Source organism: Trachypithecus francoisi, unplaced genomic scaffold (genome assembly GCF_009764315.1).
Source record: "Trachypithecus francoisi isolate TF-2019V2 unplaced genomic scaffold, Tfra_2.0 Lachesis_group6, whole genome shotgun sequence".
Taxonomy (NCBI): Eukaryota; Metazoa; Chordata; class Mammalia; order Primates; family Cercopithecidae; genus Trachypithecus; species Trachypithecus francoisi.
The window spans coordinates 55,362,607-55,374,347 of record NW_022681471.1 but is presented as its reverse complement, the minus strand read 5'-3'; the positions used below and the strand labels follow the sequence as shown (position 1 = coordinate 55,374,347).

At 43.5% G+C, this 11,741-nt stretch overlaps 1 protein-coding gene and 1 long non-coding RNA gene across 2 annotated transcripts; one reads left to right on the top strand and one right to left on the bottom strand.

Moving 5' to 3' along the window:
- The first annotated feature begins 7,365 nt into the window (after nt 1-7,365).
- On the top strand, nt 7,366-9,641 carry LOC117078011 (TERF1-interacting nuclear factor 2-like). The gene is given in 3 exon segments (XM_033201539.1): nt 7,366-7,741; nt 7,744-8,480; nt 9,235-9,641. Coding segments are annotated over 3 exon segments (1,089 nt in total). The 5' UTR covers nt 7,366-7,665; the 3' UTR covers nt 9,511-9,641.
- A 3-nt stretch (nt 9,642-9,644) lies between these two features.
- Nucleotides 9,645-11,059, bottom strand: LOC117078012. The gene is made up of 3 exons (XR_004434902.1): nt 10,390-11,059; nt 10,195-10,299; nt 9,645-9,712 (listed from the first exon to the last, which is right to left on the bottom strand). It is a non-coding gene; the product is annotated as an uncharacterized LOC117078012 (long non-coding RNA).
- Between the last annotated feature and the right edge of the window lie 682 nt (nt 11,060-11,741).

Sequence of the window (11,741 nt, the reverse complement as noted above, 5' to 3'; positions counted from 1 at the left end):
AGGGCAGGCCAACATTCAAATTCAGGAAATACAGAGAACGCCACAAAGATACTCCTCCAGAAGAGCAACTCCAAGACACATAATTGCCAGATTCACCAAAGTTGAAATGAAGGAAAAACTCTTAAGGGCAGCCAGAGAGAAAGGTCGGGTTACCACAAAGGGAAGCCCATCAGACTAACAGCAGATCTCTCGGCAGAAACTCTACAAGCCAGAAGAGAGTGGGGGCCAATATTCAACGTTCTTAAAGAAAAGAATTTTCAACCCAGAATTTCATATCCAGCCAAACTAAGTTTCATCAGTGGAGGAGAAATAAAATCCTTTACAGATAAGCAAATGCTTAGAGATTTTGTCACCACCAGGCCTGCCTTACAAGAGACCCTGAAGGAAGCCCTAAACATGGAAAGGAACAACCGGTCCCAGCCATTGCAAAAACATGCCAAAATGTAAAGACCATCGAGGCTAGGAAGAAACTGCATCAACTAATGAGCAAAATAACCAGTTAATATCATAATGACAGGATCAAGTTCACACATAACAATATTAACCTTAAATGTAAATGGACTAAATGCTCCAATGAAAAGACACAGACTGGCAAACTGGATCAAGAGTCAAGACCCATCAGTCTGCTGTATTCAGGAGACCCATCTCACATGCAGAGACATACATAGGCTCAAAATAAAGGGATGGAGGAAGATCTACCAAGCAAATGGAGAACAAAAAAAGCAGGGGTTGCAATCCTAGTCTCTGATAAAACAGACTTTAAACCATCAAAGATCAAAAAAGAGACAAAGAAGGCCATTACATAATGGTAAAGGGATCAATTCAACAGGAAGAGCTAACTCTCCTAAATATCTATGCACCCAATACAGGAGCACCCAGATTCATAAAGCAAGTCCTTAGAGACCTACAAAGAGACTTAGACTCCCATACAATAATAATGGGAGATTTCAACACTCCACTGTCAACATTAGATCAACGAGACAGAAAGTTAACAAGGATATCCAGGAATTGAACTCATCTCTGCACCAAGCGGACCTAATAGACATCTATAGAACTCTCCACCCCAAATCAACAGAATATACATTCTTCTCAGCACCACACTGCACTTATTCCAAAATTGACCACATAATTGGAAGTCAAGCACTCCTCAGCAAATGTACAAGAACAGAAATTATAACAAACTGTCTCTCAGACCACAGTGCAATCAAACTAGAACTCAGGACTAAGAAACTCAATCAAAACCGCTCAACTACATGGAAACTGAACAACCTGCTCCTGAATGACTACTGGGTACATAACGAAATGAAAGCAGAAATAAAGATGTTCTTTGAAACCAATGAGAACAAAGATACAACATACCAGAATCTCTGGGACACATTTAAAGCAGTGTGTACAGGGAAATTTATAGCACTAAATGCCCACAAGAGAAAGCAGGAAAGATCTAAAATTGACACTTTAACATCACAATTAAAAGAACTAGAGAGGCAAGAGCAAACACATTCAAAAGCTAGCAGAAGGCAAGAAATAACTAAGATCAGAGCAGAACTGAAGGAGCTAGAGTCACAAAAAACCCTCCAAAAGATCAATGAATCCAGGAGTTGGTTTTTTCAAAAGATCAACAAAATTGACAGACCGCTAGCAAGACTAATAAAGAAGAAAAGAGAGAGGAATCAAATAGACGCAATAAAAAATGATAAAGGGGATATCACCACCGACCCCACAGAAATACAAACAACCATCAGAGAATACTATAAATGCCTCTACGCAAATCAACTAGAAAATCTAGAAGAAATGGATAATTTCCTGGACACTTACACTCTCCCAAGACTGAACCAGGAAGAAGTAGAATCCTGAATAGACCAATAACAGGCTCTGAAATTGAGGCAACAATTAATAGCCTACCCACGAAAAAAAGTCCAGGACCAGATGGATTCACAGCTGAATTCTACCAGAGGTACAAGGAGGAGCTGGTACCATTCCTTCTGAAACTATTCCACTCAATAGAAAAAGAGGGAATCCTCCCTAACTCATTTTATGAGGCCAACATCATCCTGATACCAAAGCCTGGCAGAGACACAACAAAAAAAGAGAATTTTAGACCAATATCCCTGATGAACATCGATGCAAAAATCTCAATAAAATACTGGCAAACCAGATCCAGCAGCACATCAAAAAGCTTATCCACCATGATCAAGTGGGCTTCATCCCTGGGATGCAAGGCTGGTTCAACATTCGCAAATCAATAAATGTAATCCAGCATATAAACAGAACCAAAGACAAGAACCACATGATTATCTCAATAGATGCAGAAAAGGCTTTTGACAAAATTCAACAGCCCTTTATGCTAAACACGCTCAATAAATTCGGTATTGATGGAACGTACCTCAAAATAATAAGAGCTATTTATGACAAACCCACAGCTAATATCATACTGAATGGGCAAAAACTGGAAAAATTCCCTTTGAAAACTGGCACAAGACAGGGATGCCCTCTCTCACCACTCCTATTCAACATAGTGTTGGAAGTTCTGGCGAGGGCAATCAGGCAAGAGAAAGAAATCAGGGCATCCAGTTAGGAAAAGAAGAAGTCAAATTGTCCCTGTTTGCAGATGACATGATTGTATATTTAGAAAACCCCATCGTCTCAGCCCAAAATCTCCTTAAGCTGATAAGCAACTTCAGCAAAGTCTCAGGATACAAAATTAATGTGCAAAAATCCCAAGCATTCTTATACACCAGTAACAGACAAGCAGAGAGCCAAATCAGGAATGAACTTCCATTCACAATTGCTTCAAAGAGAATAAAATACCTAGGAATCCAGCTTACAAGGGATGTCAAGGACCTCTTCAAGGAGAACTACAAACCACTGCTCAGTGAAATCAAAGAGGACACAAACAAATGGAAGAACATACCATGCTCATGGATAGGAAGAATCAATATCGTGAAAATGGCCATACTGCCCAAGGTTATTTATAGATTCAATGCCATCCCCATCAAGCTACCAATGACTTTCTTCACAGAATTGGAAAAAACTGCTTTAAAGTTCATATGGAACCAAAAAAGAGCCCGCATTGCCAAGACAATCCTAGGTCAAAAGGACAAAGCTGGAGGCGTCACGCTACCTGACTTCAAACTATACTACAAGGCTACAGTAACCAAAACAGCATGGTACTGGTACCACAACAGAGAAATAGACCAATGGAACAGAACAGAGTCCTCAGAAATAATACTACACATCTACAGCCATCTGATCTTTGACAAACCTGACAAAAACAAGAAATGGGGAAAGGATTCCCTTTTTAATAAATGGTGTGGGAAAATTGGCTAGCCATAAGTAGAAAGCTGAAACTGGATCCTTTCCTTACCCCTTATACGAAAATTAATTCAAGATGGATTAGAGACTTAAATGTTAGACCTAATACCATAAAAACCCTAGAAGAAAACCTAGGTAGTACCATTCAGGACATAGGCATGGGCAAGGACTTCATGTCTAAAACACCAAAAGCAACGGCAGCAAAAGCCAAAATTGACAAATGGGATCTAATTAAACTAAAGAGCTTTTGCACAGCAAAAGAAACTACCATCAGAGTGAACAGGCAACCTACAGAATGGGAGAAAATTTTTGCAATCTACTCATCTGACAAAGGGCTAATATCCAGAATCTACAAAGAACTCAAACAAATATACAAGAAAAAAACAAACAACCCCATCAAAAAGTGGGCAAAGGATATGAACAGACATTTCTCAAAAGAAGACATCCATACAGCCAACAGACACAAGAAAAAATGCTCATCATCACTCGCCATCAGAGAAATGCAAATCAAAACCACAATGAGATACCATCTCACACCAGTTAGAATGGCAATCATTAAGAAGTCAGGAAACAATAGATGTTGGAGAGGATGTGGAGAAATAGGAACACTTTTACACTGTTGGTGGGATTGTAAACTAGTTCAACCATTATGGAAAACAGTATGGCGATTCCTCAAGGATCTAGAACTAGATGTACCATATGACCCAGCCATCCCACTACTGGGTATATACCCAAAGGATTATAAATTACTCTACTACAAAGACACATGCACACGTATGTTTATTGCGGCACTATTCACAATAGCAAAGACTTGGAATCAACCCAAATGTCCATCTGTGACAGACTGGATTAAGAAAATGTGGCACATATACACCATGGAATACTATGCAGCCATCAAAAAGGATGAGTTTGCGTCCTTTGTAGGGACATGGATGCAGCTGGAAACCATCATTCTTAGCAAACTATCACAAGAAGAGAAAACCAAACACCGCATGTTCTCACTCATAGGTGGGAACTGAACAATGAGATCACTTGGACTCGGGAAGGGGAACATCACACACTGGGGCCTATCAGGGGGAGGGGGGAGGAGGGAGGGATTGCATTGAGGTGTTATACATGATATAAACGTTATGCACATGTACCCTAGAACTTAAGTATAATAAAAAAATAAAATAAATAAAAAAATAAAATAAAATTTTGTATCATATATTTCAGTCTATGTTATGAGATGCATACATGCTTAACATTTCTGTCGTTTTTTCTTGAACTATACTTTTTATGTAGTAACCCTTGCAGTCATTCTGGCCCTAATGTCTGTATATCTTATGTTAATATATATGCACATGCTTCCACATGTTTATATTTTCCTTGTGTGTGTGTGCGTGTGTATACATAATAAAAGGATGAATTACTATATAGGAAAGTAATATATACAGATTATACTATATATATTACTTTCATCATTTCATATATATTACATATATCTATCTTTTATCCCTTTTTATTCACATGTTTAGAAGGCATTTCTTGAAAATAGCATATAGGAGGCAGAGAAGATTGCAGAATGCAAAGTTCTGCCAGAACAACACCAAGTTAACAACTATTCACACAGAAAAATACTAAAAAAACTTCATAAAAATGAAAAATAATGTGAGCACTTACAGTGCCCGATTTTAAGTTGACATCACTGAAAAAGGCTCTGAAGAGATAGAAAGAAACAGTTTTGAGTTATCAAAGCTACCCGTCCTTCCCCCTCCGCAGCAACAGCATGGTAAAGAGAACATCTCTGTGCACTGTGGGAAGAAGAACACAGCAATTGTGAGGCATTGAACTCCGTGTTGTCCTGTTAGAGAAGAAAGAAATATCAGATCAAACTCATCTGATACTCACCCACAGAGTGAGCATTTAAATCAGCCCTAGCCAGAGGGGCATCTCCTAGCTCAGTGGTCCTAACTTGAGTGCCACAAACCTTGCCACTGAGGGCCAAAGTGCTCTTAGTCTCTAAGTAAACTTGAAAATCAGTCTAGAACATAAGGACTGCAACCAGTGCTGAACTAGGCCCAGAGACAGTGAACTGGGAGAGTGGACTGGGCATGTGACATACTGAGACACCAGCTGGGGCAACCAAGGGAGTGCTGGGATCACTCTTCCCCTTACCTCGGGCTGGACAGCTCACAGCTCCAAAGCAGTCCCCTTCATTATGTTTAAGGAGAAGAGAGGATAGAGAAGGGAGGACTTTGTCTTGCATCTAGAATGCCAACTCAGCCACAGCAAGATAGGACACAAGTCAAAGTAAGAAGACCTCAATTCTAGGCCCTATCTCCCAGACAGTATTTCTAGATATACCCTGGGACAGAAGAAAACCCATGTTCTTGAAAGAAGGTACCCAGACCTGACAGCATTTATCATCGACTAACTGAAGAGCCATTCGGCCATGAATAACCAGCAACAATACCCAGGTACTACACTGTGGGCATTGGTGAGTCTCTGAGACTTGCTGGATTCAGGTGAGACTTAGCACATTACCAGCTGTCGTGGCTATGGGGTAAAACTCCTGATTGAGAAAAGGATAAAGTAAATAAGACTTTGTTTTGCACCTTAGGTACCAACAGCACCAAAGATGGGTAGAGCACCAAGCAAGCTCTTGGGGTTTTGGATTCCAGGGCTTGAAACTTTTTTGGACCTGCCTTAACCAGTGGGAATCCCACTGCCGTAAGGTGTGAGGCCACTGCTAGGCAGAATTTACCAGAAGCTGACTTAAGAAACCTTGGGTTTTAAGGGAACCTTAGTAATAGTCTGGCAGTATTCCTTGTGGCCAGGGGTGACACTGGCTATGGGGTGAGCCTCCTTTGCTTTTGAAAAGGGAAGGAGGACTGGAAAGGACTCCATCTCATGGTTTAAGTGTCAGCTCAGCTGCAATACAATGGAATACTAAGTAGACTTCTAAAGTTTTGGACTCTAGTACCTGACTCCCAGAAGGGACCTCCAGATCCACCTAGGGTCTGGGGGATCTTACCACCCTGAAGGGAAAAACATTGGCCTGACTGACTTTTCCACCTGCTGAGTGTAGAGCCCCAGGGCCTTGAGGAAACATAGGCAGTAGCCAGAAAGTGGCTATAGCAGACCTTGGGTGAGATGTAGTATTGTGATGGCTTCAGGTCTAACCCAGCATAGTCCTAGTGGTGTTGGCCACAGGGAAGCTTGTATCACTCCTTTCCTAGCTTTAGATGGCTCAGAACACAGGCAGAGATATTGCATGTTTGGGAGAGGGTAAGGGAAGAGAACAAGAGTCTCTTCCTGGTATTCTAGGTAATTCACCCAGACCTTATCTAAGACCAGTAAGGGTATACTGCTACAAGTCTGCAAGCACCAAAATGTTACTGGGCTTGGGGCACCCACTAAAGGAGAAACAGCTTAGATCATATCTCCCAAGTCCTTTCAAATAACTGGACAGTCTTCCAGTTATCAGACTTTTTCTGATAACTATAAAGTGAAGACTACAGTAAATACCTAACTCTTCAATGCCCAGAAACTGAAGAACATCTACTAGCATTGATGCCATCCAAAAAACCAAGACCTTATCAAATGAACTAAATAAGGCACCAGGTACCAATCTTGGAGAAACAAAGATATGTGAGCATGCAGACAGAGAATTCAAAATAGCTGTGTTTAGAAAATTCAATAAATTTAAGATAACAAAGAGAAGAAATTCAGAATTCTATCAAACAAATTTTACAAGAATATTGAAATAATTTAAAAGGATCAAGCAGAAATTCTAGAGCTAAAAATGCAATTGCCATACTGAAGAATGCATCAGAGTTCTTTAATAGCAGAACTGATTAAGCAGAAGGAAGAATTAGTGACTTTAAAGACAGGCTATTTAAAAACACAAAGTCAAAGGAGACAAAAGAAAAAAAATGAAGCACACCTAAAGGATCTAGAAAATTGCCTCAAAAGGACAAACCATAAGCTATTGGCCTTAAAGTGGTGGTATAAAAAGAGATAAAAGTAGCTCTTACCGCCCTTTTCCGGGGCAAGGAAAGCTAGTAGCGGAGCCGCAAGTGAGGCACCCTCGGGTTCGAGACAGAGGCGGCGTTTAAAGCTGAGCGACCCAGTACCACCGGGACGGCCAGCTTTTCCACTCAGGCTCCTCCATCCCGAGCCAGAAGACCCCCTCCCCCAGAATTCTGGGGGCCTATGGAAGGGAGCCGAGTCGGATCGCGAGGTACCCAGAGCCGACAAACCCGCGCCACAGAGTGTTGCCAGAAGCCCCGCCCCTAGGAGTGATCGGAAAGCCTCACCCATCCGGGTGAGGAACCTGGAGGGACCGCCTCAGGGCGGAGCCCGCCGACCATGGCTACGCCCCCGGGGGCCGGTCCTCCACCTCTACGCTTCGCTGCCGCAGCTAGCTGGCAGGTTGTGCGCGGACGCGTGTGGAACACTTTCCCCGAGTGCTGGAGTTTCTGCGATCTCTGCGCGCTGTTGCCCCTGGCTTGGTTCGCTACCGGCACCAGGAACGCCTTTGTATGGGCCTAAAGGCCAAGGTGGTGGTGGAGCTGATCCTGCAGGGCCGGCCTTGGGCCCAAGTCCTGAAAACCCTGAATCACCACTTTCCAGAATCTGGACCTATAGTGCGGGATCCCAAGGCTACAAAGCAGGATCTGAGGAAGATTTTGGAGGCACAGGAAACTTGTTACCAACAGGTGAAGCAGCTGTCAGAGGCTCCTGTGGATTTGGCCTCCAGGCTGCAGGAACTTGAACAAGAATATGGGGACCCCTTTCTGGCTGCCATGGAAAAGCTGCTTTTTGAGTACTTGTGTCAGCTGGAGAAAGCACTGCCTACACCGCAGGCACAGCAGCTTCAGGATGTGCTGAGTTGGATGCAGCCTGGAGTCTCTATCACCTCTTGTCTTGCCTGGAGGCAATATGGTGTGGACATGGGGTGGCCACTTCCAGAGTGCTCTGTTACTGACTCAGTGAAGCTGGCTGAGCCCATGGAACAGAATCCTCCTCAGCAACAAAGACTAGCACTCCACAATCCTCTGCCAAAAGCCAAGCTTGGCCCATGTCTTCCTCAGGGAACATCTTCAAGGACGCACCTAGAACCTCTAGCTGGCCGCCACTTCAATCTGGCCCCTTTAGGCCGACGAAGAGTCCAGTCCCAATGGGCGTGAAAGAGACCAAATGAAATCTACAGGCAGGCAGCCCGGGCGGCGCCTTGAGCATAGTTAGAAGTTGACCCTACAGGCAGGCAGCCCGGGCGGCGCCTTGAGCCTAGTTAGAAGTTGACCCTACAGGCAGACAGCCCGGGCGGCACCTTGAGCCTAGTTAAAAGTTGATGCCGGACCTAACCGATAATGTTATCTATAGATTTCAGATGTTGTATAGACAAGCAATGTGAAAGTCCCTGTCTTGTTCTTTTTCTGTTCTAATTACTAGTGCTTGCCATATATCTCTCAACTTCCTGAGCCCAGTATAAACATATCCCACCATATGTCTCCCCTCCATATATCCCTCAACTTCCTGGGCTCATCCCACCATATGTCTCCCCACCATGTATCTTTCAATTCAAAGACTACCATATATCTCAACTTTAGAAGGACACCACCTGGAAAATCCCCGATAAGAACACAGCCGTTTGTGAGAGCACGGGAACCAATAAAAAAAACTGCTAAATGTATAAACTTAAAATGTTAACCAATTGTAATGCTGTAACCTAGAGAATTCCCTCGTTCCTCTGCAACTTTACAAGTCCTGTTTACATTAGGCTATAAAAGGCAAGCGCACGCATTGTTCAGGCCCTCCTGTATGTTGTGGAACGGAGGGACCAAGTTCGAACTTGCATTAAAGATCCTTGCCGCTTGGCTTTGACTCTGGACTCTGGTGGTCTTTTTCGGGGAACTAACGGTCTGGGCATAACAGGCGTCCACTAGGGGAGGCCATAAGGAGTGCCCCACAGTCATGCTGTTTCCCTTTAGGAATCTGGGCTCACCAACCCAGGTCATATCTAAGCCTGAGAGCAAGGAAGAACATGCGATATACACAGCAGACCTAGCTGTGGGCACAAGAGCAGCCTCCACTGGGAAGTCTAAGAGTCCATGCCAGACCCTGGGGGGAAGGGCTCTGAAGGAGAACCCAGTTGACTTGCTGCCACAGAGCAAAAGGAGAATTGCTTGGATTGCTACATGGACCCCCTGAGACTATCATTATTACCTCCTAGGGCCAGGAAGCCAGTGTGTCCTCCATCTCTGTGCAGCTCCGTCATTACCATAGGGGACTTGGTTTTAGACTCTGATGAGGAAGAAAATGGCCAGGGGGAAGGAAAGAATCATCCTTCCGTGCCCTCAAGCTTCTTACCAAAAGCCTTGGCCACATCCCCAGGACAGCTGCAACCTCCATCCTGCAAAGTAAGGAGCACTATGAACACAACATGGATTTCCCAAGCCCTCAGCGATGTCCCAACAGCCCAAACTCAAAGCCAACAAGAACCCGGAAATTCTTTTTTTTTTTTTTTTTTTGAGGTGGAGTCTTGCTCCGTCGCCCAGGCTGGAGTGCAGTTGCACGATCTCGGCTCACTGCAAGCCCCCTCCCAGGTTCATGCCATTCTTCGGCCTCAGCCTCCCGAGTAGCTGGGAGTACAGGCGCCTGCCAACATGCTTGGCTAATTTTTTTGTATTTTTAGTAGAGATGGGGTTTCACCATGTTAGCCAGTAAGGGCTCGATCTCCTGACCGCATGATCCGCCTGTCTCAGCCTCCCAAAGTGCTGGGATTACAGGCGTGAGCCACCGTGCCCGGGCAAACCCAGGAATTCTAATTCATCTCTGCCACCTCCATACCCTGCAGAAACCCAGCTCATACCCTACCCTGCCCTTGAGCCTTACTGAAATGATGTGGCCTTTGAGGCCATGAGCAGCATCTGCACACTCCATTACTGCACTGAGCTGTGGATACCCCACTCCAGTTTTCTTCCGTAGTACACACAGAGCCTAGGAAGAACATGACAAGGTTGAGAATGGCATGCTCCACAGGTGTTTGCCACTGAAGGGGTAGCCAGTGGCCCCAATGAACCAGCTTACCTGGCCCAATTCCCACTTTGGTGATGTCAGCCCCAGAAAGGATTAGCTCTTCTACCATCTCTCCTGTTACCACATTCCCTGCCTGAGACAGAGCAATTGAAATACAGCATCCTTAAGGCCAGAAACAGGAGGTCATGTATTGTCACATACAGTATGTGTAGACCACGACTTTCCAACATTATTACAAAGAAAGGATACCTAGGTCCCCTCTACTGGGCCCTCTGAGGGCTTTTACACTAGCCACTTCGGAGAACCCTGCTCCCTACCCATTCCCCCAACACCAAGCCAAGGTAGGGGGTGAGTGGCCAATATCACCATTGAACCTAGGGTAAAGCCGAGGTCTATGATGCACTTTTCTAAGGCAACAAGGTGCTATGATCAACAGGGACACATGAAGTGGCATGGAGGGGCATTCAGTGAGGCAAAGGGAACTATTGGACCAGGCTCACATCTGATTTACAGTAGATTTAGCTCTCCTTCCTCAAGAGACCCAAACATATACTGTCCTTAAGCCATTCTGTCATAGAACCTGTCTGGCTTCACGGAAGGCTAAAGACCCATTTGACCAGTTGTATTGGCTTTTGACGGTCAGTAGACACACCCCTCAATGCTGTGAAGAAAATGAGGGCCACTCTTATAAGCTTGTAAAAAAAATAAATCATTGTTCATGTGAAAAAAAAAGATAAAAGTAAAAGTAAAAAGTTTTTTAAAAGGAATAATAGCAGAGAACTTCTGAAACCTAAAGAAAGATAACAATATCCAAGTATGAGAAGATTATAGAACCCCAAGCAGATTGAACTGAAAGAAGACTACTTCATGCATTTACTAATCAAACTCCCAAAGGTCAAAGATAAAGTAAAGATCCTAAAAGCATCAAGAGAAAAGAAACAGATAACACACAGTGGAGCTCCAATATGTCTGGCAGCTGAGTTTTTAGTGGAAACCTTAGAGGTCAGGAGAGAGAGGCATGACATATTTAAAGTGCTCAAGAAAATATGCTTTTATCCTAGAATATTACAACTGGTAAAAATGTCCTTGAAACATGAAGGAGAAACAGACTTTCCCAGACTAACAAAAATGGAGGAATTTTATCAATACCAGACCCATCCTACAAGAAATGATAGAAAGAGTACTTCAATCAGATAGAAAAGACATTAATGAGCAACAAGTAATCACCTGAAGGTATAAAACTCACTGATAATAGTAAGCCCACATAAAAACACAGAATATTATAACACTGTAAGTGTGTTTTGTAAACTAATATTATCCTACGTAGAAAGACAAAATGATCCACCAATCAAAAATAATTTCAACAATTTTCAAGACATAGTCAATACAATAAGATATAAACA